This window comes from Hemiscyllium ocellatum, chromosome 15, assembly GCF_020745735.1.
Source record: "Hemiscyllium ocellatum isolate sHemOce1 chromosome 15, sHemOce1.pat.X.cur, whole genome shotgun sequence".
NCBI classification, from domain to species: domain Eukaryota; kingdom Metazoa; phylum Chordata; class Chondrichthyes; order Orectolobiformes; family Hemiscylliidae; genus Hemiscyllium; species Hemiscyllium ocellatum.
In genome coordinates, this window is record NC_083415.1 from 23,906,522 (window position 1) to 23,928,068 (window position 21,547).

At 40.3% G+C, this 21,547-nt stretch overlaps 1 protein-coding gene across 4 annotated transcripts in view; it reads right to left on the bottom strand.

Moving 5' to 3' along the window:
• The window catches only part of LOC132822718 (breast carcinoma-amplified sequence 1-like), a 105,896-nt gene that overhangs the window by 73,933 nt on the left and 10,416 nt on the right, over nucleotides 1-21,547 (bottom strand). For 2 of the 4 annotated variants that reach the window (XM_060835997.1, XM_060835995.1), the window contains exons 2-4: nucleotides 17,916-17,997; nucleotides 9,271-9,349; nucleotides 1,275-1,334 (exon numbers count right to left, since the gene is read on the bottom strand). In XM_060835997.1, coding sequence (XP_060691980.1) covers nucleotides 1,275-1,334; nucleotides 9,271-9,349; nucleotides 17,916-17,987 — 211 coding nt within the window. In that variant the 5' untranslated portion in view covers nucleotides 17,988-17,997. Of the gene's footprint in view, nucleotides 1-1,274; nucleotides 1,335-9,270; nucleotides 9,350-17,915; nucleotides 18,001-21,547 lie in introns of all 4 variants that reach the window. The other 2 variants (XM_060835996.1, XM_060835999.1) reach the window with 2 other exon arrangements.

Sequence of the window (21,547 nt, forward strand, 5' to 3'; positions counted from 1 at the left end):
GCATCTATTTGAACAAGTTAAGCTAATCTCTTTGCTGACATTTTCCCAAGAGTTGAGTGCAATGTTTTTGTCTATGGTTAGCCAATTTTCAAAAGTTACAATCTCAGCAGGGCGACAGAGGTCACAGTTTGATTGACAATTTAAAAGGCTATTAAAGGATTAGCTGTTTTGATGTGGGATCTGAATTTAAGTTCATTTTTAAGAGGTTAACTACTTGAGTTGATATAGAAGCTTTGAATGGGTTCTATGGAGAACAGATCTCTTTGCAATCAAGAGTGAATGATTGAAAGCTGTATTGGATTGTTAGAGGTATTTTGTTTTTGCTTTTCAGCCCCACATAGTTTCTGAGTTCTTTCTACGGTGATACTGGGAGAGTAGCCATGGAATTGGCATGGGTTGGAAGATGGTTGTTTGGTTGGTAGGGTGAGGTATGATGACCTAACAGTTTCTGAACTGACTGGACCCAAGTCCCGCAGAACTGAAACAAGCCTTCTAAGCTGCCTATCTTATTACTTGCTTGTCCCTATGGCCATCTACCCTCTGCTTCTGGAGTTAGCAGGAGGGATTTTGACTTGTTCATATATCCCAAAATGAGAAAGGTGCATTACCGAATAATTTCAGTGCCTCAGGCAGTTTACCAACTGAGCTAAACACCTTGAGAGTGAACAATCAGACTCCATATATCCTTTATAATAGCTTATTTTTGTTTAATTTCAGTGATGCAGCAGAGTATAAAGATGGAGAAGACTATGATTTTATTATTGTGTGATGTCAGATATCCCTCATTGTTAATCTGATTCTCATCGCACAGGACGTTTTGATTTATAAATTATGTACTTGCTCGAAATTTCACAAAATGCTATTACTATTTCTCTTGTTTTTGTCAGCTGATATCATATCACTGAAACCAAACTTCACTTTCCCATTTTTTTCCATCCTGCAAACCATTCCAGAAAAATATTGGGTCCTGTAGTTGATGAAGTATAGTTAGTGTACTACTGGATTAGAGGCAAGTCAGTTTGATTACAGAAACAAGAAAAAAAGCAGAATAAAACATAAACTCAGAAAAGCAGTTTAAATGAATGAAATTCAACGGATACAAAAGACACCTCAAGGCATTCCGCACATTTTATTTAAAATAACACAACTGTGTTGTAAACCAGGGAAAATAATAGTTTAAAACACAATGAAGACGAGTGAAATTAAGACAATAAAGGGGCTAGTGTCGTTAGGGAAGTGAAAATACAAGAGGTTTAGTCTATCATTCGACATACCTTTTGCTTTTCCAGACTTCAAATGCAATTTCTTCATCAGGTAATCAATTCTGCGGACATCTTCAGATGGAACAAGTGAAGGATGCAAAGAGACAGGATAATGAAAAAGAAAATACTGAAGAATAAAACGAAGTTGAAATAATAGACGTAGATGCAGTCTGTGTTATGTATGCAACGTTCTCAACTCTTCCCCATTCTTGGTCAGGGATAAGGAAGAACATAGAATATAGAACATTACAGTACAGTACAGGTCCTTTGGCCCTCGATGTTGCGCCGACCTGTGGAACCAATCTGAAGCCCATCTAACCTACACTATTCCATTTTCATCCATATGCTTATCCAATGTCCTTAACGTTGGCAAGTCTACTATATTGCAGACAGTGCGTTCCATGCCCCGACTACTCTGAGTAAAGAAACTACTTCTGACATCGGTCCTATAATCCATCACGCTCAATTTAAAGCTACATCTTCTCATGCTAGCCATCACCATCCAACGAAAAAGGCTCTCACTATCCACCCTATCTAACCCTCTGATTATCTTACATGTCTCAATTAGTCATCTCTCAACCTTCTCTCCAATTAAAACAGCCTCCAGTCCCTCAGCCTTTCCTCATAAGACATTCCTTCCATACCAGACAACATCCTAGTAAATCACCTCTGAACTCTTTTCAAAGCTTCCACATCCTTCTGCGGTGACCAAAACTGTATGCAATACTCCAAGTGCAGCCACACCAGAGTTTTGTATAGCTGCAGCATGACCTCGTGGCTCTGAAGCTCAATCCCTCTACCAATAACAGCCAACACATTGTATGCCTTCTTAACAACCCAATCAATTAATCTGGGTGGCAACTTTCAAGGATCTATGTACATGGACACCGAAATCTCTCCGCTCATCTGCACTACCAAGAATTTCACCATTAGCCCGGTACTCTGTATTTCGTTGCTCCTTCCAAAGCAAATCACCTCATACTTTTTTGCATTAAACTCCATTTGCCACATCTCAACCCAGCTCTGCAGCTTATCTGTGTCCCTTTGTAACCTGCAACATCCAACAGCACTGTCCACAACTCCACTGACCTTAGTGTCATCACAAATTTACCATCCAATCCTTCTACACCCTCATCTTGGTCATTGATAAAAATGACAAACAGCAGAGGCCCCAAAACAGATCTTTGTGGCACACCACTTGTAACTGAACTCCAGGATCAACATTTCCCATCAACCACCACCCTCTTCTTTCAGCTAGCCAATTTCTGACTCAAACCACTAAATCACCCTCAATCCCATGACTCCGTATTTTGTGCAATAACCTTATCAAAAGCCTTACCGAAATCCATAGGCACCATAACAATTAATCACTTTACCCTCATCCACCTGTGTGGTCACCTTCTCAAAGAACTCAATAAGGTTTTTTTAAGAACTCAAGTAGTGGGCCAGTCCGCCATCCATTTGTGATTACAGTGATTGGTCACTTCTTTTTCTTCAATGATTTCATTAGAAAACCTGTCACAAATGGTTTCAAAATTGAGTGATGCTGTGCATTGGTATTAAAAAATAAAACAGGAGAATGGCACCTCAATCCATTCATGCCCTCAGTTTTAAAATGTTACTGAGATTTAACAACCCTTCTCACTTTTTACAGAGAATGTGGTGGTAAAATAGAGTAAACCGTTGCAATGTGTTCTGTGTACTGTAATTCATCACTGGTTAGTTATGATTGGTCACAATGTGAAATAGTTGTGATTGTATCTAAGTTAAAATATGTTTAGGCCTCACCATTAGCTGTGACTTCTTAAAAAAAACTATGTATTTTCCACCAATGAACAATTACTGAATTGTTTAGACAAGTTTAAATGTGATCTGTGAAATAGAGCTCCAGTGGGTGACAGTTCTGATGCCTGCAAATCACAGTTAATTGATAGCACATGGGACTACAGCAAGCAGTCAGTTACTTGAACTGAACGAGACCCACTCAGATCGGCAGAAAATTCAGACTTGAATGCAAAACCTGACCTCAAGATTGGACCTTGCTGGGCTCAGTTTTTGGGATCAAATCAAAATGTACCAGCTCCACAGTGGTCTCTCCTGACAACTGTCTTTCAACAAAATGGACCTTAAAGAGCTTCTTACAGTCATAGTCAGACACAAGTGAATGACCACATTAAAATGGACTGGATGCTGGCTCAGTGGTGGCATTTAGGAAAGGCATCAAAAGGAGAGAGAGTTGGTGGCAATCAGAGGAGTTGGGGAGAGTGTTCCAATCTACAGGGCTTAGAAGGTTGAATAAATATCCTCTAAACAACAGTGAAATAGAAGAGTAAGTTACAAGGTTTGTGGATTGGACAGAGCAACATCGAAGGGGGGAGGGGGCGGGGGGGGATTTAAAACTAAGGATGATAATTTTAAATTCTACATAAATTTCCCCATTGACTGATGAAAGCATTACTGGGTTATAACCTATATTTGTTTCTTTTTCTCTTTAGTATTAATAGAAAGAGATTTTACAGATGTTGTGCTCTATCCTGGACACTTGAAAGGTTCAGCAGCACTGATCAATAACATCTGTTAAATAGGGTAATTTGTTTACCATGCTGTAACATGCTTGCACTAATCTTGCATTCAGAGTCAGTACTTTGATGTGCCTACTTCAAAATTCAAGACTAATAATTATCAACATGAAATTAAAATTTTCAATTCATGAACTCTTGTCTTTTATTTACAATGATTGAATTTTTTTTGAATTGTTAAAAGTATTCCTACGCACGAACAATGCATTCAACATTAGTTTAAACCTCCTTTCAATTACATAAAATTATCTTAATACACTTTCTTGAACTTTGGGTGTCAGTTTGTGACAACATGCCAATTACTTCACAGAATAATCCTTAAATAGCAATATCCTGGCAATTAACAAAAGCTGGGTGTATTTCTCCTGTGCGTACATTACTAATCCATAAGAAAACATAACTTGAAGTTATCAGAGATCATGTTAGTTCTAAATTTGAAGTCAGTAATATTGAGATAGCATTATGGCATTCTTTGGGTCCAAAGTCTGTAAAGATTGATATTTAAATTTAGTTTTTACTCTATGTTCATGGTAGACTGAAAAGCTTGTAGAAAAACCTGCTCTTTGATTTTATTGGCTATAAAAAGTTGGTGTTCTAATTAATGAGAATTAATTTTGCCTACTGAGCTGATTCAACTGGAAGTAATTCTGATTATTTAATTACCTCCTTTCAACACAAGTCTAAAGGGCTGTTGGCAACACAGGCATGATCAGTTCACTGTGTGTTGGTTCCTTTGTAAACAGGGCAAAACTGTTTACAAAGTGCACTAGAGCCATTTATTGGCAGAGATAAAGTACTGCAAGTCAGAACTAGATTCAATTCCTCCATTTCGACACACTCTCTCAAAATGAAATCCATTTCCTGTTCATCAATAATATTTTAATACTTGTATATAAATCGGGACCATTGTTCTTGTGCAGGTTGACTGGTCTGTTTGAAAAACAATTTCATGATATTAAGTTAACTTGTATTGTTTGTGTTTAATTACTTCTGCCTTGCTGTTACCTTGAATTATGACAAAGATCTCAGGAGTAGGTATATCATGTCTCAGGAAGATTAATAACCAGTTCTTCTTTGCTACATACGCCATTAAACAATTCATGGGGAATTGCAAAATTGAAATTATTGTTACTTTGTGATGGAGTGGAAGAGACCTGCATTTTTGATTCAGGAAACAGATTCTTCATGAAAAATGGATTACCAATATTGGCATAATTTGCTCATATGTAAGCACACACACAATGAATCAGCGGTGGGAATGTTTGCTGACAATTACACAATGTTCAATACCTTTGGCAGATCCTGAGATACGGAAGCAGTCCTTGTCCATATGCAGCAAGACCTGAATAACATTCGGATTCGAGTTGATAAGTGGCTTGGTACATTTGTGAAACACAAGTCACAGGCAATTCCCATGTGCAGCAAGACAGAATTAAGCCTTTGTCCCTTGACATTCAATGGTATTACCCTCAATGAATCCCCCACTATCAACGTCCTGGGAATTATGTATTGACCAAAACTGAACTGGACTACCAGAGGAATAGCATGGCCACAACAGCATTGTCAGAGGTTAGGATTCCTGCAGCAAGTAACTCATTTCCTGACTCCTCAAGGCATATACACCATTTATAAAGCATAAGACAGGAGTGTGATTGAATACTTTCTACTTGCTGAGATGAGTCAGCTGCTGCAACATTGAAGAAGTCAACATCATCCAAAACAAAATAGCCTATTTGATTGGCATTCCACCTAACACCCTCAAACATTCACTCCCCTCAACAATCACTCCCTTTAATATTCACTCTCTCCACCATTGATGTTCTGAAGCAGCTGACTACAAGATGCACCGCAGAAATTCACAATAATTCCTCAGACAGCACCTTCTAAACTCTTAGTGTCTGTCAACCAGAGGGTGAAGAGCAATAAATTCATCAGAACACCATCACTTGCAAATTCCTTTCCAAACCACACATCATTCTGACTTGGAACTTTATTGTCACTGGGTCAAAAAACTAGAACTCCTCACCTCCCAACTGCACTGTGGTTATGCCTAAACAACACTGGCAATGGTTGCTAAAGTCAGCAGCTCAAGGGCAATAAGGGAGCAGTTACACTGAATGTAGAATGTCAGCATCCCAGGGTAAACTTTGAGGGCAAGCCCATATCCGCTTACAGGGCAGGCCCTGTTTTAATGGTTCCAATGACCTGCTTTAATGAGCATGATGCAAGACTTTTGTTAACTCCCAGGAGGAGGGCCTGCTTCATTGAATTCATGGGTCAGTAGCTATACACTCCAGCAGCACCAAGCAGGGAAATGGCCCCTGCTGGTAGGTGCAAGCAGGTTAAAGAGTCGGCATTCAGCAATGAAGTCAGAATTGAAGCAAGTCCAAGTTAGCTGGGCCTCGGCTGACAGGCCCTAGAAAGTGCAAGGCCTCTGGTGTAGCTGGTGCTGTGGAAGCATACTGAACAAGATGGATTGTAGAGGTGGCCAGAATGTGGGAAGGGGACTTCCAATTTACACGGGGTCCAGAATGAAAGCATTGCAGTTTTGCTGAGTAGCAGCCCACAGATTAAACCTGCCAATCTAGAGAGTGGGCATTGGTCTTTAGATTATAGAGGTGGTCAGATGAGCTCCATAGTTGGACGTTAATAACACACTTAAGGGCCTCAACTGAAGTACAGATGGTTGACCCAAACAATGTCTCCTTCACAGCCCACCCATAAAAGTGGGAGTGGGAATATTGCTGATGGCATGGCAATATTCTACCTTTCTGTCCTCCCACTCATCAATATCTCATTATATTGTACTTAAGATATATTTTATATTGAAATAATGAATCATTATTATCAGATCAGCGTTGGAGAAGGTTCACCCACTGCTGACTATGATTAAAGTTACCCACTTGTCATCTTATACTGACACCTTTGTGCCTCCTGGTCTTGGATTCAACAAAGATCCAGTGGCAAATATAATTCCATTGAAGCCCCATCCTGACTCCATCTTAAACTCAGTCTTCAGGTCATTCACAAACTGTTTTTAAATGGAGCTGCCAGCCCCAATGTTGGACAACCTGCTGGGCAACAATTTTCACCCATCTCCCTTGCCTCCCAACAATGCTCACCTCCCCTCCACCCCCATCACAAGTAACTACAAAGGAATATTGTACACGGACTAAAGAATATCATTATATTATGGTATTGTGAGTAACAATATTGGAAAAGCTGTGATCTTTTTCCACATAAAAGTAATCTTGCATTTACACTGCACCTTTCATAAGCACGGCATCTCTAAAAGTGCTTCAGAGGCAGCGGAATCCTTTTGGACTGTATTGTTGTAATGTAGAAATGTGGTAGCCAACTTACACACAGCAAACCCTCATAAATGTGACAATGATCAAATAACCTGATTTTCTGGTATTGACTGAGGAATTAATATTGTGAGGAAACTGGAGGTAACTCCCCTGCAAAATGGAATCGGTTATATCCACCTGAGAGAAAGACCAGGCTTCAGTTAACAGCTTATCAAAAAAAAATCAAAATGAATCAGTTCAGTTATGCGTTTTCTGGGTGGAATGGTTTTTTACATTATCTGTCTAGTAGCAACTAAATAAAATCACCTTGTTAACCACAACTAACCATTTCTAATTTCAACTGAACAAGCAACAATGACACCTGCTCAAGTGCAGTAGGTATTTTATTTTTAGGAGATGCTAATTACATCACTGACATCTGACTGAAAATTAATTTGGTGTCTTCAGTTGGAAGCCATTGCAGCTTTTTCAAAGAGTTGGGACGGAACATATTTTTTGTTAATTTTCAGTAGAGACAGATGTCATGATCGCACCTATGGAAATACTAAACTTGTAATCACAATTTTTGTTTTAGATGAAGGAGTCAAAAGGAGGTAAATTCAGAGGCTGTCTGGAGAGGAGTTCCAGAATGTCACACCTATACTGAGTCAGGGAAACCTCACGTGGAAACATTAACGAAGAGTTAATGAGGGTCTGAAGGCTGACTACCCAAACCTCTCTCAATAGCAGGAAAACTCCTTCAGACAATGCTTGCATTTTACCTTTTAAAACCTCACAAAAATAGAGTTAAATGTGGGTTTCATCCCTTATTTACATATGCTACTGTTATTGACACCTTGGTGGTAATAAGGCCTCAGTTTGGCACAGCTGTTAAATACACATGCACTACAGATAAATGAAAAGGCCAGCCAGAAAGAACTGGGACAAATGAAATAAAATTAACCTGCAAAACCAAGGATCCCAAAATTAACTGTTAAATTACTAACATCAATGTTACCAGTATTGTACTATCCACTGAATGTGCGCAGCATTCAAATATCTGCTTGTCATGAATGACTCAGGTACTAACTAGTAAATCTCTTTTTAAACATTTACCTTTCATTGGGCTCACCTTTATTCCTAATCTATGTGTAGGTGAATTGCATTATTTTCTTCTCTTGCTGTTAGTTGGCATAACCTCATGCTTTTGTTCTCCCAAGAATGTCTGGTTAAATTAGCTCCTTGTAAAATGTAAATTCATTTGTTCTGGGAGAAAGTTATCCACAACGAAAGGGATCCTTTTTAAATCCACCTTGTTATGATCAAGCCCGGCTAATGGTTAATAAAAAAGGACAGCCAGTTCATCCCTCCTTAACCAGGATCTTAACAATTTGGGGTATCTTATTTGGAGTTGTAACAAACTAGGGAAACTCAGTCAAGAACTGTTTGAAACACAGGAGAAGGAAATGTCCTCTTCCAGACCCTACCAGGAAAACCTGAGACCCTCCCTGATGGTGACTCACCTTTTTTTCTACTTTGAGATCTTTACAAGTCAACCTTATTAATTGATACCAGCCTCACCCTACCTGCTGTCTCTGGGTGACAGCCAGATTATGTGATTTTCAATTGCTTCCCACTTGGAATGGATTGGCCAGTGACACTTAGCTGAACCTCAGAAATTACAATATTAGAATCATGTCTAGAGCAAAAGTTGATTTTTTATTTTAATGCAGATCTCTATTCATGCATTTAAAAGAAACAACATTATTCATCTCCTCACTAACTAACCTGTAGATTAACAGCTTCTTCAATATCTTAGCAGACTGTATGTCAGAATTGAAACCATATTCTTACTTGGATAGGTTGAAGTATACACACGATATCACCAGTCTCATATAACTGGTTTCCGGATTTCAAGCACATGAACTCTCTAATAAGAAAGATCTGTTCTAAAACTACAAATATAAGTGAAACTTTGCCAAATGTTAATTTAGTGCCAGTGGCCTGCATACAGGTATTCTAAATACGATTCCATGTGATTAGCTTCAATGTCAAAAACTTGAAATATAAAGACTAATGGTAAAAAGGATGCTTTTTAGTTTAACTCAAAACTTACTTCTTGAATAAAGTAATACATACCAGTATCACTCTTACTCTCAACTGAATTTGGTTTTCCGAATGTAGGGCCATTCTGAACAATCTCAGGAGGAGTTTCAGTCTGAAAAATGAAAATGTGTATAGTTGATAGATAAATGATATCATGCGTTAAGCGGATTAAATGCAAGGCAAGTTACTTTATCTCATTATGAAATTTTTAAAAAGGCAATTTAAGAGCATTATCTACAATTTTAGAAATGTAGGAATGAAGAAATTATTACAATTTATGACTCACAAAGTCACGTGAAATATTAAGGTTTTCTTCACCAATGTAACAAATTCTGTAATCACCAACTCCCTAGAGAGGGTTTTACATCTACCACACATCAATCGTATATTCCTTTCGAAAAAAGAAACTCTTGTGACCTCCAAGTATATTGGGAACTGCATACTCTCCAGTGCACATGTTTTTCCACCAGAAGGCAAGTGAAATATCCTGAAACCTTGTATCAAGAATAAAATATTGACCTTATTGATGCAATATAGTATATGCTGTGGTGGGGTAGTAGGTCTCACTCTCAAATTCTATAGAATTGAGATTATAAAGTACAAATTGTTAAATGCAATGTGCCAAGGACAAAGCTAAGGATTGTGGGATTGTGTGATATCACAAAACAAAAGTTCAATGTCTCCCTTTTGGATGGGATTTGGAAAAGAACAGTATCTCAAAAGGGAGGCCAAAGAAAATCAGTTACATTGTGATCTATTCATACAACAATACAAACTTTCAGTTAATTGCAGCAGGAAATGCTGGAAATAATCAGTAAATCAGGCAATATTTTTGGGGAGAGAAACAAAGTTAAATGTTTCAGGCTGATGACCTGAAAGATCATTGACCTGAACCATCAGTACTTGAGAAAAGAAAAAAAAATGAGTTGAGTATTTTCCGCATTTTATGCTTTTGTTTTAGATATCCAACATCCACAGTGTTTTGGTTGTACTTTAATTCCTGCCTAACTCATTACTGCTACAGCGAATGGCAAGGACAGAAGATTCACTACCATATCTGTAACTACATTCAACTCCCAATCCTCAGCAGTTGAAATAAATAAATTAAAAGTTTTAGAATTTTGAAATGAATCTATTGAATACTACACAAATTTACTTCTCATAACAACAAGACTTTGAACAAGTCCATGGCACTGAGTTACCAACAACGTGACAGTGTTTGGCTTTGCACGATTATTCTCACATGAACTTTCTAATCATGTTCTGGAGGAACAAAAAGCACTTTATCTCAAATCATAATATTCTCTGCCAAGCTTCTCTGTTTAACTCTTGGAAATGCAATGATGAAATAAGAATCCTTGAATGTTTGAGTTCAATATAAAATGTAGGATAATGCCAAAAACATAGCACAGATAAAGACAAAGTTTTTTGGCTACTCAGTTCCTGAGGACAATAAGTGGGATCTAGGTCAGAAAACCTCCTGAGCAGGTAATTTCTTTTGAGGTTCTAATAAAGTTTTTTCACCATATACTAAAGTTGAATGACATGACACATCTATTCTGAAGAAGGGTCACTGGACCCAAAATATTGACTCTGCTTTCTCACCACAGATGCTGCCAGTCTTACTGAGATTTTCCAGCAATTTTTGATTTTTTTCCCCTTTCCTGCTTTACAGGTCAATGCCTGATCACCAAAAATATCACCACAGCACATAGAATGAAACAGCATCTGTTAAAGATGCAGCAACAATCCTACAAAGAAACTCGATGGGATTTGCCAGGACAGAACACATCTGTGTCCTGGAATAATGTTGTAAAAAGTTGATGACGCTCTCATGTACCTATTGCCATTCTCCCTCTAAATGATAAAGGTCATGAGTTTGGAAGGTGAACTTTGGTGAAGCGTTGCAGTATGCCCTGAAGATAGTCCACACTGCTGCAACTGTGAAAGGATTTAATAATCAAGGTGTTAGATGGGGTGCCAATCAAATGGGGGCTGTTTTGTTCTCTGTGTTCCCAAGCCTTTTGAGTTGTTGGAGCTACTCATCCATGATTCATAATGAATTGGTATGATAGATTAAAGCGGAAAAGGTACTGGGTGGAAGCAGGCACCAAGTTGTCAGAAGGATATATGAGGCATCTTGGGGATGGACAAAGCTGCATGGATTGCTGTAAGTGGGGCATGGAGACTGCATGGGGTGAAGGGATGAGATATGTGAGGGTGTATGAACACTTTACATTTCTCTTCTTTTGGACAGGTTAGGTACCCTGATAGATCTGGTCCTAGGAGAACCTTTGGCAGAGATAATGTGTCCTTTCGGTTGTGTGTAAAAAGTACACAAACTCAATGGGGCTGGCAAAGTTGTCCACAAAAACTGTCAAAAGAAATGTGGAGTTAAGAAAAAATTCAAGACTTTTCAGTGTGATTGCTCATTTAAAAGCCTGATAGCATTTATTGTACATGATGGATTCCACTAACTATCACAATCACAATGGGATGCTAACTGACAGTCAGTTCAAACCATTTATTGAATGGAAATGGTTTTCACATAATATATTAAGCACTTGAGTGAAGTATTTGCTATTATGAAGGAATAGTTGAAGCACACAATGTATTGTGTGGGCTTTGCACCAATGAAACTGTTTTTCTTGTTAAAGCTGACAGGGTCAACAGACCAATAATATTATTTCCTGTTAGGATCCCACCGATTCATACCATGTCAGATAATAGGTCGGTTAGCATCTGTTCAGAGGAAAGGGCAGAGGGTGGTGAGTTGACACTGAGTTGGATTAGCAGTTATATATGCTATACAGTGTGATTGGAAGGAGACAAGGTGTAAGGGCTATGGAAATAGAAAGTTATGCATAGGACTGGACATAGATGCATGGGCTGGCATGGATGGAGCATGCAGAGTGAAGCGTGAAAGCAGAAGAGTCATAGAGATATACAGCACGGAAACAGACCCCTCGGTCCAACTTGACCATGCTGACCTGATATCCCAATCCAACCCTGTCAGCACCAGGCCCATATCCCTCCAAGCCCTTCCTGTTCATATACCCATCCAAATGCCTTTTAAATGCTGCAATTGTATTAGCCTCTACCACTTCCTCTGGCAACTCATTTCATACACGTACTACCGTCTGTGTGAAAAAGTTGCCCCATAGGTCTCTTTTATATCTTTCTCCTCTCACCCTAACCTATGCCCCCCACCCCAGGGAAGAGACTTTGTCTATCCTATCCATGCCCCTCATGATTTTATAAACCTCTATAAGGTCAGCCCTCAGCCTTTGACGCTCCAGGGAAAACAGCCCCAGCCTAGTCAGCCTCTCCCTATAGCTCAAATCCTCCAACCCTGGCAACATCCTCGTAAATCTTTTCTGGGCCCTTTCAAGTTTCAAACATCTTTCAGATAGGAAGGAGACCAGAATTGCACACAATATTCCAATAACGGCCTTACCAATGTCCTGTACAGCCGCAACATGACCTCCCAATTCCTGTACTCAATATTCTGACCAATAAAGGAAAGCATATGCCTTCTACTCCATCCTATCTACTTGCGACTCCACTTTCAACGAGCTATGAACCTGCACTCCAAGATATCTTTGTTCAACAACACTCCCTAGGACCTTACCATTAAGTGTATAAGTCCTGCTAAGATTTGTTTTCCCAAAATGCAGCACCTCACATGCATCTTAAATAAACTCGATCTGCCACTTCTCAGCCTATTGGCCCATCTGATCAAGATCCCATTGTAATCTGAGATAACCTTCTTCACTGTCCACTACACCTCCAATTTTGGTGTCATCTGCAAAGTTACTAATCCAAATCATTCACATCCAAATCATTCACATAAATAATGAAACATAGTGGATCCAGCACCGATCCTTGTGGCACTCCACTGGTCACAGGCCTCCAGTCTGAAAAACAACTCTCCACCACCACCCACTGTCTTTTTCTTTTTAGCAAGTTCTGTGTCCAATTGATTAGTTCTCCTTGTATTCCATGAGATCTAACCTTGCTAACCAGTCTCTATGGGGAACCTTGTCAAATGCTTTACTGAAGTCTATATAGATCACATCTACTGCTCTGCCCTCATCAAAACTCTGTTACTTCTTCAAAAAATTCAATCAAATCTGTGAGGTATGATTTCCCAGGCACAAAGCCATGTTGACTATCCCCAATCAGTCCTTACCTTTCCCAATACATGGACATCCTGTCCCTCAGGATTCCCTTAAACAACATGTTACAACCGACATCAGGCTCACTGGTCTATGGTTCCCTGGCTTGTCCTTACCGCCCTTCTTAAACAGTGGCACCACATTAGCCAACCTCCAGTCTTCTGGCACCTTACCTGTGACTATCGATGATACAAATATCTCAGTAAGAGGCCCAGCAATCACTTCCCTAACTTCCCACAGAGCCCTAGGGCACACCTGATTAGGTCCTGGTGATATATCCACTTTTATGAGTTTCAAGACATCCAGAACTTCCTCCTCTGTAATATGGTTATTTTTCAAAATGTCACCATCTATTTCCCGACATTCTATACCTTCCATATCCTTTTCCATAGTAAATACAGATGCAAAATACTTTTTTAGTATCTCCCCCATTTTCTGTGGCTCCACCCAAAGGCTGCATTGCTGATCTTTGAGGGGCCCTATTCTCTCCCTAGTTATCCTTTTGTCCTTAATGTCTATGTAATAACTCCTTGGATTCTCCTTAACTCTATTTGCCAAAGCTATCTCATGCCCCCTTTTTGCCTTTCTGATTTCCCTCTTATTTACTCCTACTTCCTTTATACCCTTCACTCTATCTATCCTGTCTATACCTGACATATGCTTCCTCCTTTTTCTTAACCAAACCCTCAATTTCTTTAGTCATCCAGCATTCTTTGTACCTACCAGCTTTTCCTTTCACCCTAGCAATAATATACTTTTTCTGGGCTCTCGATATCTAATTTCTGAAGACTTCCCATTTTCCAGCCATCCCTTTACCTGTGACCATCTGCCCCCAATCAGCTTTTGAATGTTCTTGTCTAATACCGTCAAAATTGGACCTTCTCCAATTTAGAACTTCAACTTTTAGATCTGGTCTATCCTTTTCCATCACCATTTTAAAACTAATAAAATTATGGTCGCTGGCCCCAAAGTGCTCCACAACTGCCACCTCAGTCACCTGCCCTGCCTTATGTCCCAAGAGTAGGCCAAGTGTTGTACCTTCTCTAGTTGGTACATCCGCATACTAAATCTGCAACTTTTTCCCCTTCCTATAACTGCCATTCATCACATCCCCTTGCTCTTGTAAATTCCTCATTGCCTCTAACTGTCTCTCCAACCGATCCATTCAATCTGATAGGATTTGCAACCAATGGCATTTATTGCAGTTGTAATCCTCAGTAAACCATAAACTCTCCCTAAACACCTTGTTTAATCTTTATTTTTAAGCTTTCAATATCGTGTCGGACTTCCCAGGCAGGCTTTCTACCCAGACTGCATTAGGAACTGGCAACGTCTTAGTCTCTCTTCCTGTATCACATGGTGTGGCTCCCAATCCAGTTCACCTACCCTCTGACCTCAAATTTGAAACATGTGCGGCCGTTTTCAAAGGTCAGACTTGTGGAGTCGGAATTTCTCTCAAACGTGTGCCCCAGACCTGGGAACATAATTAGGCCAGCAAATTTCATCCAACGTTAAGCTGGTATATTGCTGGGGCCCCATTTGGAGCCATCACCACAGTTAAAAGTCGAAGAATGTTTTTCTGGAAAAGCAAAGTGGGTCAGGCAGCATCGAAGGAGCAGGAGAATCGGTGTTTCCAACATAAGTCCTTCAACAGGAATGAGGCTTGTGAGTCACAAGGGCTGAGAGAGAAATGGGAGGAGGGTGTGGCTGGGGGGGAGGGGGGGGGTTCCTAGGAATGCGATAGGTAGATGAAGGTGGGGGGAGGTGAAAGTGATAGGTCAGAGAGGAGGGTGGAGCAGATGGTGGGAAGGAAGATGAACAGGTAGGATTGTTCAAGAGGACAGTGCCAGGTTGGAAAGTTGAGATGGGGATAAGGTGGGTGGGGAGGCAGGGAAATGGAGAAACTGGTGAAATCCACATTGATCCCATGTGGTTGCAGGGTCCCAAGGCGGAAGATGAGGCCTTCTTCCTCCAGATAATCGGGTGGAGGAGGCCCAGGACCTGCATATCCTTGGTGGAATTGAAGGGAAAGTTAAAGTGTTCAGCCCCAGGGTGATGGGGTTGGTTACTGCGGGTGTCCCAGAGTTGTTGTCTGAATCGATCTGCAAGTTGGCATCCTGTGTCCCCAATGTAGGGGAGACCACATTGGGTGCAACAGATGCAGTAGATGATGTGTGTGGAAGTAGAGGTAAACTTGTGTTGGATGTGGAGGGTTCCTTTGGGGCTTTGGACAGAAGTAAGCGGGGTTGGGGGGGGGGGGAATGTGGGTGCAGGTTTTGCACTTCTTGCAATGGCAGGGGAAGATGCTGGGAGGGGAGGGTGGGTTGGTGGGGGAGCATGGACTTGACAAAGGAATAGTGGAGGCAATGGTCTCTGCAGAATGCAGATAGGAGTGGGGAGGAAAATATATCTGAGGTGGTAGAGTAGATGGTGGAAATGGTGGAGAACGATGCGGTGTATGTAGAGGTTGGTGGGATGGAAGGTGAGGACCAGGTGAGGATTTATCACTTTCACCCCCACCTTCTCAGGTGCCCTTCTCTCAGCCACGCCCCCTTCCTATTTATCTGTCAGCCCCCTTGGCCCACAGGCTTCATTCCTGATGGAGGACTTATGTTCGAAATGTCGACTCTCTTACTCCTCGGATGCTGCCTGACCGGCTGTGCTTTTCCAGCAAGACATTCTTCGACTCTGATCTCCAGCATCTGCAGTGCTCATTTTCTTTTCGTTGATCATCCTCACAGTTATCCATGTTTTCTGTCACTTTCCGATCCATTATCCTGGAAAATGGCAAAAACTACAGCAGGTAAATAGGAAATGCCTTCAGAGTGCAGATCCCACCTCCCTGCAGGCATTTATATATAACAGGTTGGTCAAAGAATCAGTCTGAGCAGAAAATAGTAAAGTGAAAGGCTCTGCTAACCCAATTTCCCATTGTTTCCTGAGGAAACTGCACAGCTTTCGATCTATGTATTTTTATTTGATGAACCCCTTATATTCTCATCACTTATGAATCATGTAATAAAACTCACTCCATGGTTATGTTTAGTTTAAAGCTATCAGAAGTTCACAAAGATTCCTATAATCTTTTCTGTACTGTCAATGCATTTACTTTTTTATTTTGCATCCCCACATTGAACTTTATTTTACAAGCATAAATTTCTTAAGGTAGTCATTTCAAGGACATTTCTTCCAATCAGTGTTTCTAACAATGTAATGGAAATATTAAGAGTTGGTTAGCTCAGTTGATTGTATGGCTAGCTTTATGCTCAGAGTAATGTAACACTGTGCATTTGATTCCCATTCTGACTGAGGTGGAATTGGGATCTGACACCGTCAGAGTAGTGAACAATAGCAAACCATTTTTTTTATAATATCTGCCAAAAAATGGTCACCCTGCTATAGGAAGGAGTGTTCAGAAAAGATTTAACAGGGTTTTACCAGGACAGGAAGATTTGAGTTATTGGGAAAGGCTGTGGATAGACTGGGACTTTTTTCACTGCTGCAAATGTGTTGCTGGTCAAAGCACAGCAGGTTAGGCAGCATCTCAGGAATAGAGAATTCGACGTTTCGAGCATAAGCCCTTCATCAGGAATACTCATTTTTTACTTTTTTCACTGCAACACAGGAAGTTAAGGATTTTATAGAGGAGAAAATAAAATCAGGAGGTGCATAGATAAAGTGAATAGCAAAGGTCTTTTCCCTAGGATGGGTGATTTCAAAACCCATTTTTAAGGTGAGGGGAGAAAGATGTAAAAGATATCTTAGGGGCAAGTTTTTCACACCGAGGATGGTTCGTATGAGGAATGAGTTGCCACATGAAGCAGAAGATGCAAGTACAGAGACAACATTTAAAAGATGCTTGGATAGGTGTAGGAACAGGAAAGGTTTAGAGGGATTAGATTAGACTTACAGTGTGGAAACAGGCCCTTCGGCCCAACAAGTCCACACCGACCCGCCGAAGCGAAACCCACCCATACCCCTACATTTACCCCTTACCTAACACTACGGGCAATTTAGCATGGCCAATTCACCTGACCCGCACATCTTTGGACTGTGGGAGGAAACCGGAGCACCCGGAGGAAACCCACGCAGACACGGGGAGAACGTGCAAACTCCACACAGTCAGTCGCCTGAGTCGGGAATTGAACCCGGGTCTCTGGCGCTGTGAGGCAGCAGTGCTAACCACTGTGCCACCGTGCCGCCCAGATGTGGGCCAAATGCGTGCAGGTGGGACTCGTTTTGTTTGGGAAACTTGGTAAGCATGGACAAGTTTGTACTGAAGGGTCTGTTTCCATGCTGTAAGACTGTGAGACTCTATAAAATAGGTCGGGTTGAAGTATCGGAGTTACTTTATAATGTCACATAAGGTCAACATGAATCATGCAAAACACTTACTGTGGACATGCATTAGCATATCAAACCTTGAATTCAACTCTGTAAAATTAGAATGAACACTCAGACAAATATAAATCAAAGAAAATTCATTAATATTAGCATTACCATGGTTTGTTCCGAAACTGAGAATTCTGCTCCAGATTCATCGAGAGGTTCATGTGATGTTGTAGTACCCATGGTGAATATACTGCTTAAATACAAAATCAAGATTCATCAGTTTCAAGTCACACACAGTTTAATTTTGCTCTGTATACATGGATGAGGAACAGTAGTAACAATAAAATTCAAATAGCACAAATCTGTACATTACTAAAAAAAATTAAAAATAATAAAGATTGTTTGGATCTATTTTTAAGAATAAAACATGCCATGAGTTCTTCTCAACAGAGAAGGTGGCAAATAATGTAGGTTAATTTAAGAGATTAAATTGTGAAACTTCTTTCTAGCCCTTCCTAACACAATCTAGCAAAATTTTAGAACACAAAGTTAATATTAGCACTTGCATATTTACCTTTGACCACTTATATTCCAAAGAGACCCACCCAAAACCTTAACCATTGATTCCTTTGAGTGTAAGATCTATTATTGCACAAAATGTTTGGGATTGTCCAAACTCTTCAAGTTCAGGGTTTATTTGGCAAGGTGCTTTTCATTGCTTTGAGCTCCGGCATTTTAATATTGTTTGGGAACTGGACTGCATGTAAATCTAGCATACTTCACCCAAATATTGTAGAGTGTATATATACGAGTGATACAGAATGCAGCTTAAAAGGATGTTTAGTTCTGTGTCTGTCATTATACTACCCTGTACAATCGGATGTCACCAATCTGAGCTGATCCACCATAATCTCTTCATATCAAAACGTAACATGTTATTTATTGATTTATCATTGGCCACTTTGAGTAAAATACAGGGTAAATTGTGTGATTCCATATCAATCTCCATATCCACTAGAACCAGCTAGAAATTGGCAAGGGCCAGGAAGGATGGGTCGCTTATGGTGGAGTGACCATTATTTTGCTTCAGGCATGGAACATTACCTGTGATAGGGATGGAGAAGGAGTCTCTTCTGCCCAGAGGTCAATTAAGAGTCTCATCCTGCCCTGCTTACAACTTACTAGCAATGGGTGGGCCCTCTACTCTATGAGGAGACCATCAGGTAAATCTTGTTGGCCTCCCTGCAGGCTTAGGGGACCAGTGGAGAGTACTCCATCACACTCCTGACTTGTATCTTGTAGATGATGGACAGGCTTTGAGAAACAGGAAGTATGGTACTCACCTCAAGCTTCCCAGACTCTGATCTGCTGTTCATAGAGCTATAGAGGAAAGATTTTAAAAGGTTCTAAGGGGCAATTTTTTCATGCAGAGGGTGGTGTGTATGGAATGAGCTGCCAAAGGAAGTGGCAGAGGCTGGTACAATTACAACATTTAAAAGGCATCTAGATGGGTACATGAATAGGAAGGATTGAAAGGGATATGGGCCAAATGCTGGCAAATGGATATTAATTTAGGAAATGTGGTTGTCATGGACGAGTTGGATCGAAGGTTCAGTTTCAGTGCTGTACATCTCAATGACTCTGTGGCCCAATCAGTTCACAGTCAACAGTGGGACCCAGCAACAGCAATGACCACCAACAAGCCCGGACCTCACCAATCCCACCCTTATTGATTGTCTCCTGACTGGAAAGGGTAGAATGAATGTCATCTTTTTGCTACTCCATTGCCTTATAGCATGGATGGTCTCCTCAGTAACATTTTTGAAGCTGCAGAGCATTCAGCGCTCAGAATGGCTAGTAATTCTTGGACATAGGTACCTCTCATTCAACAAAAACTAATTCATTGTTGAGTTGCCAGAAATTGTGACCATGGGTGTCCCACAAATAGCTGAGGCTGAGCTGATTCTGGAATTGTCATCAAAGAGCCCCGTCATGCCAATACAATTCCAGCCTAAGGGATTCCATAATCAAAATCCTAAAGAGTAGACTGCTTCTCCTCCATGGACAGGTTGGGACCTACACAGCCCCCAATCCTGTTTCGGCTCTCAAAATGGAGTCTGGACTTGTCATAATTATCTTCTGTTAATTTAAACTGATATTGTTGTATCTTCCAAAGCTTGTGTTTTAATGATCATTAATATATTGTTTTCTCTAAAACTGAACTTTATCTGGAAGGAGACAGGAATTGAAAACGTGAATTAAAGATGGGTTTATGAGATAAAGCAGGAAGGATTAGTCAGCCATTGAATGCACAGGTAATTGGACTAGGCAATAAAAGTAATGAAAGTATGCAATCAAGAAAGGAAGAATGAGAGGGTGAAAGGGAAATGAAAGTGGCAGAGACAGAGGGAATGAGAAAACAGAAAAGCAAGTGATAAGAAAATTAAACAAGGAAGTAGAAGGATTCAGAGGAAACTTCAATGAATAGGTAATATCCAGACCACTACAAAATAGAAACTGTCAACCACCAAGCAAAGTTCAGAATTTATCCAAAGGTACATCAATACATTATGATACACACATACAACTTTAAAGATTTGAGTGTAATTTAAGCACTGAAAGGCTAAAGCCAGACCTGTAAAATAACAACTTCTAAATAAAACTCACATTTGACATAATGTTGATTGAAATGAGGCAAATGTACTAACAGCATTTAGCATTCCCATGTGAAATGTAGATCAATAATCTGTAGTATATCTTTATTCATTTTTACACTGTACACATCGATTTTGCTCCATGAAGTGCTCCTGTTACACTAAGAGAATGTCTCTTTCACGTTCATCCCTCAGTGAAAAAGATGAAGTAGTGGCAAGATTCAGACCAATTAACATTCTGACAGGACATGATGTGAACATGCCTTCTGTCATTATACCAGATAGTGCCCCCTCCCCTGCCTCAACTAACTGAGAGGCGGGGCAAGATTTCTTGTGGCCTTTCGAAGTCCAAAATCAGATTCAATAATGGATCCTGAACCTGCGCGCTCTGTATGCCAAATAAGCAGGAGCTAAATTGCGGGAGATAACCTTTTAATTGACCATCTCCATGCGAACAGCTTGAGAGCCTTGGAAGTCCTGTTGATGGCTATTGTTGCAACTACATGACATCCCAAAATGGGCTTTTAACCTGGAGTTACAAGCATGTCTAGGATTTACTTTTCTGGGGATAAGCTGTCCAGCAATATCTATCAATAAGGTAAAGTCATTATTGTCCCAGACTATACTATACTTACTTTCATCCTCTTCTTGTAAGGATTCCATTCTATTTTCCAAGTTTCTGCATTTCTGTTGTATTTGTTCCACAGGTTCCAATATATTTTCCCTTCTCCTCAAGGATTCCTGGTCACCATGGTTGACAGAATGTCTTAGCTATGTCTGACCTATTTCCCACACTTCTGTCCTCACCCTTTCCTCTCCCTCCCAGAACAATGCTTGGGACCCCTTTGTCCTCACTTTCAATCCCACAAGGCTCCACTTTCAAAGGATTATCCTCTGCCTTTCCATCACCAGCAGCAGAAATATATCTTTTCCTCCCCTTCCTTTTCAGAATTCCACAGGGAATATTCCCTTTGTAACACCTTGCCCACTCCTCTGTCTCTCTTAACACTTCTTCAACACTGTCCATAGTACCTTCCCATGAAAACACAGAAAGTACAACAAAAGCCTTTTTATGTCCTCTCTAACAAAAGCTCAAACACACCATCAGGTAAAGCAGTTGTTAATTTGAATTTATTTCAATCCAGT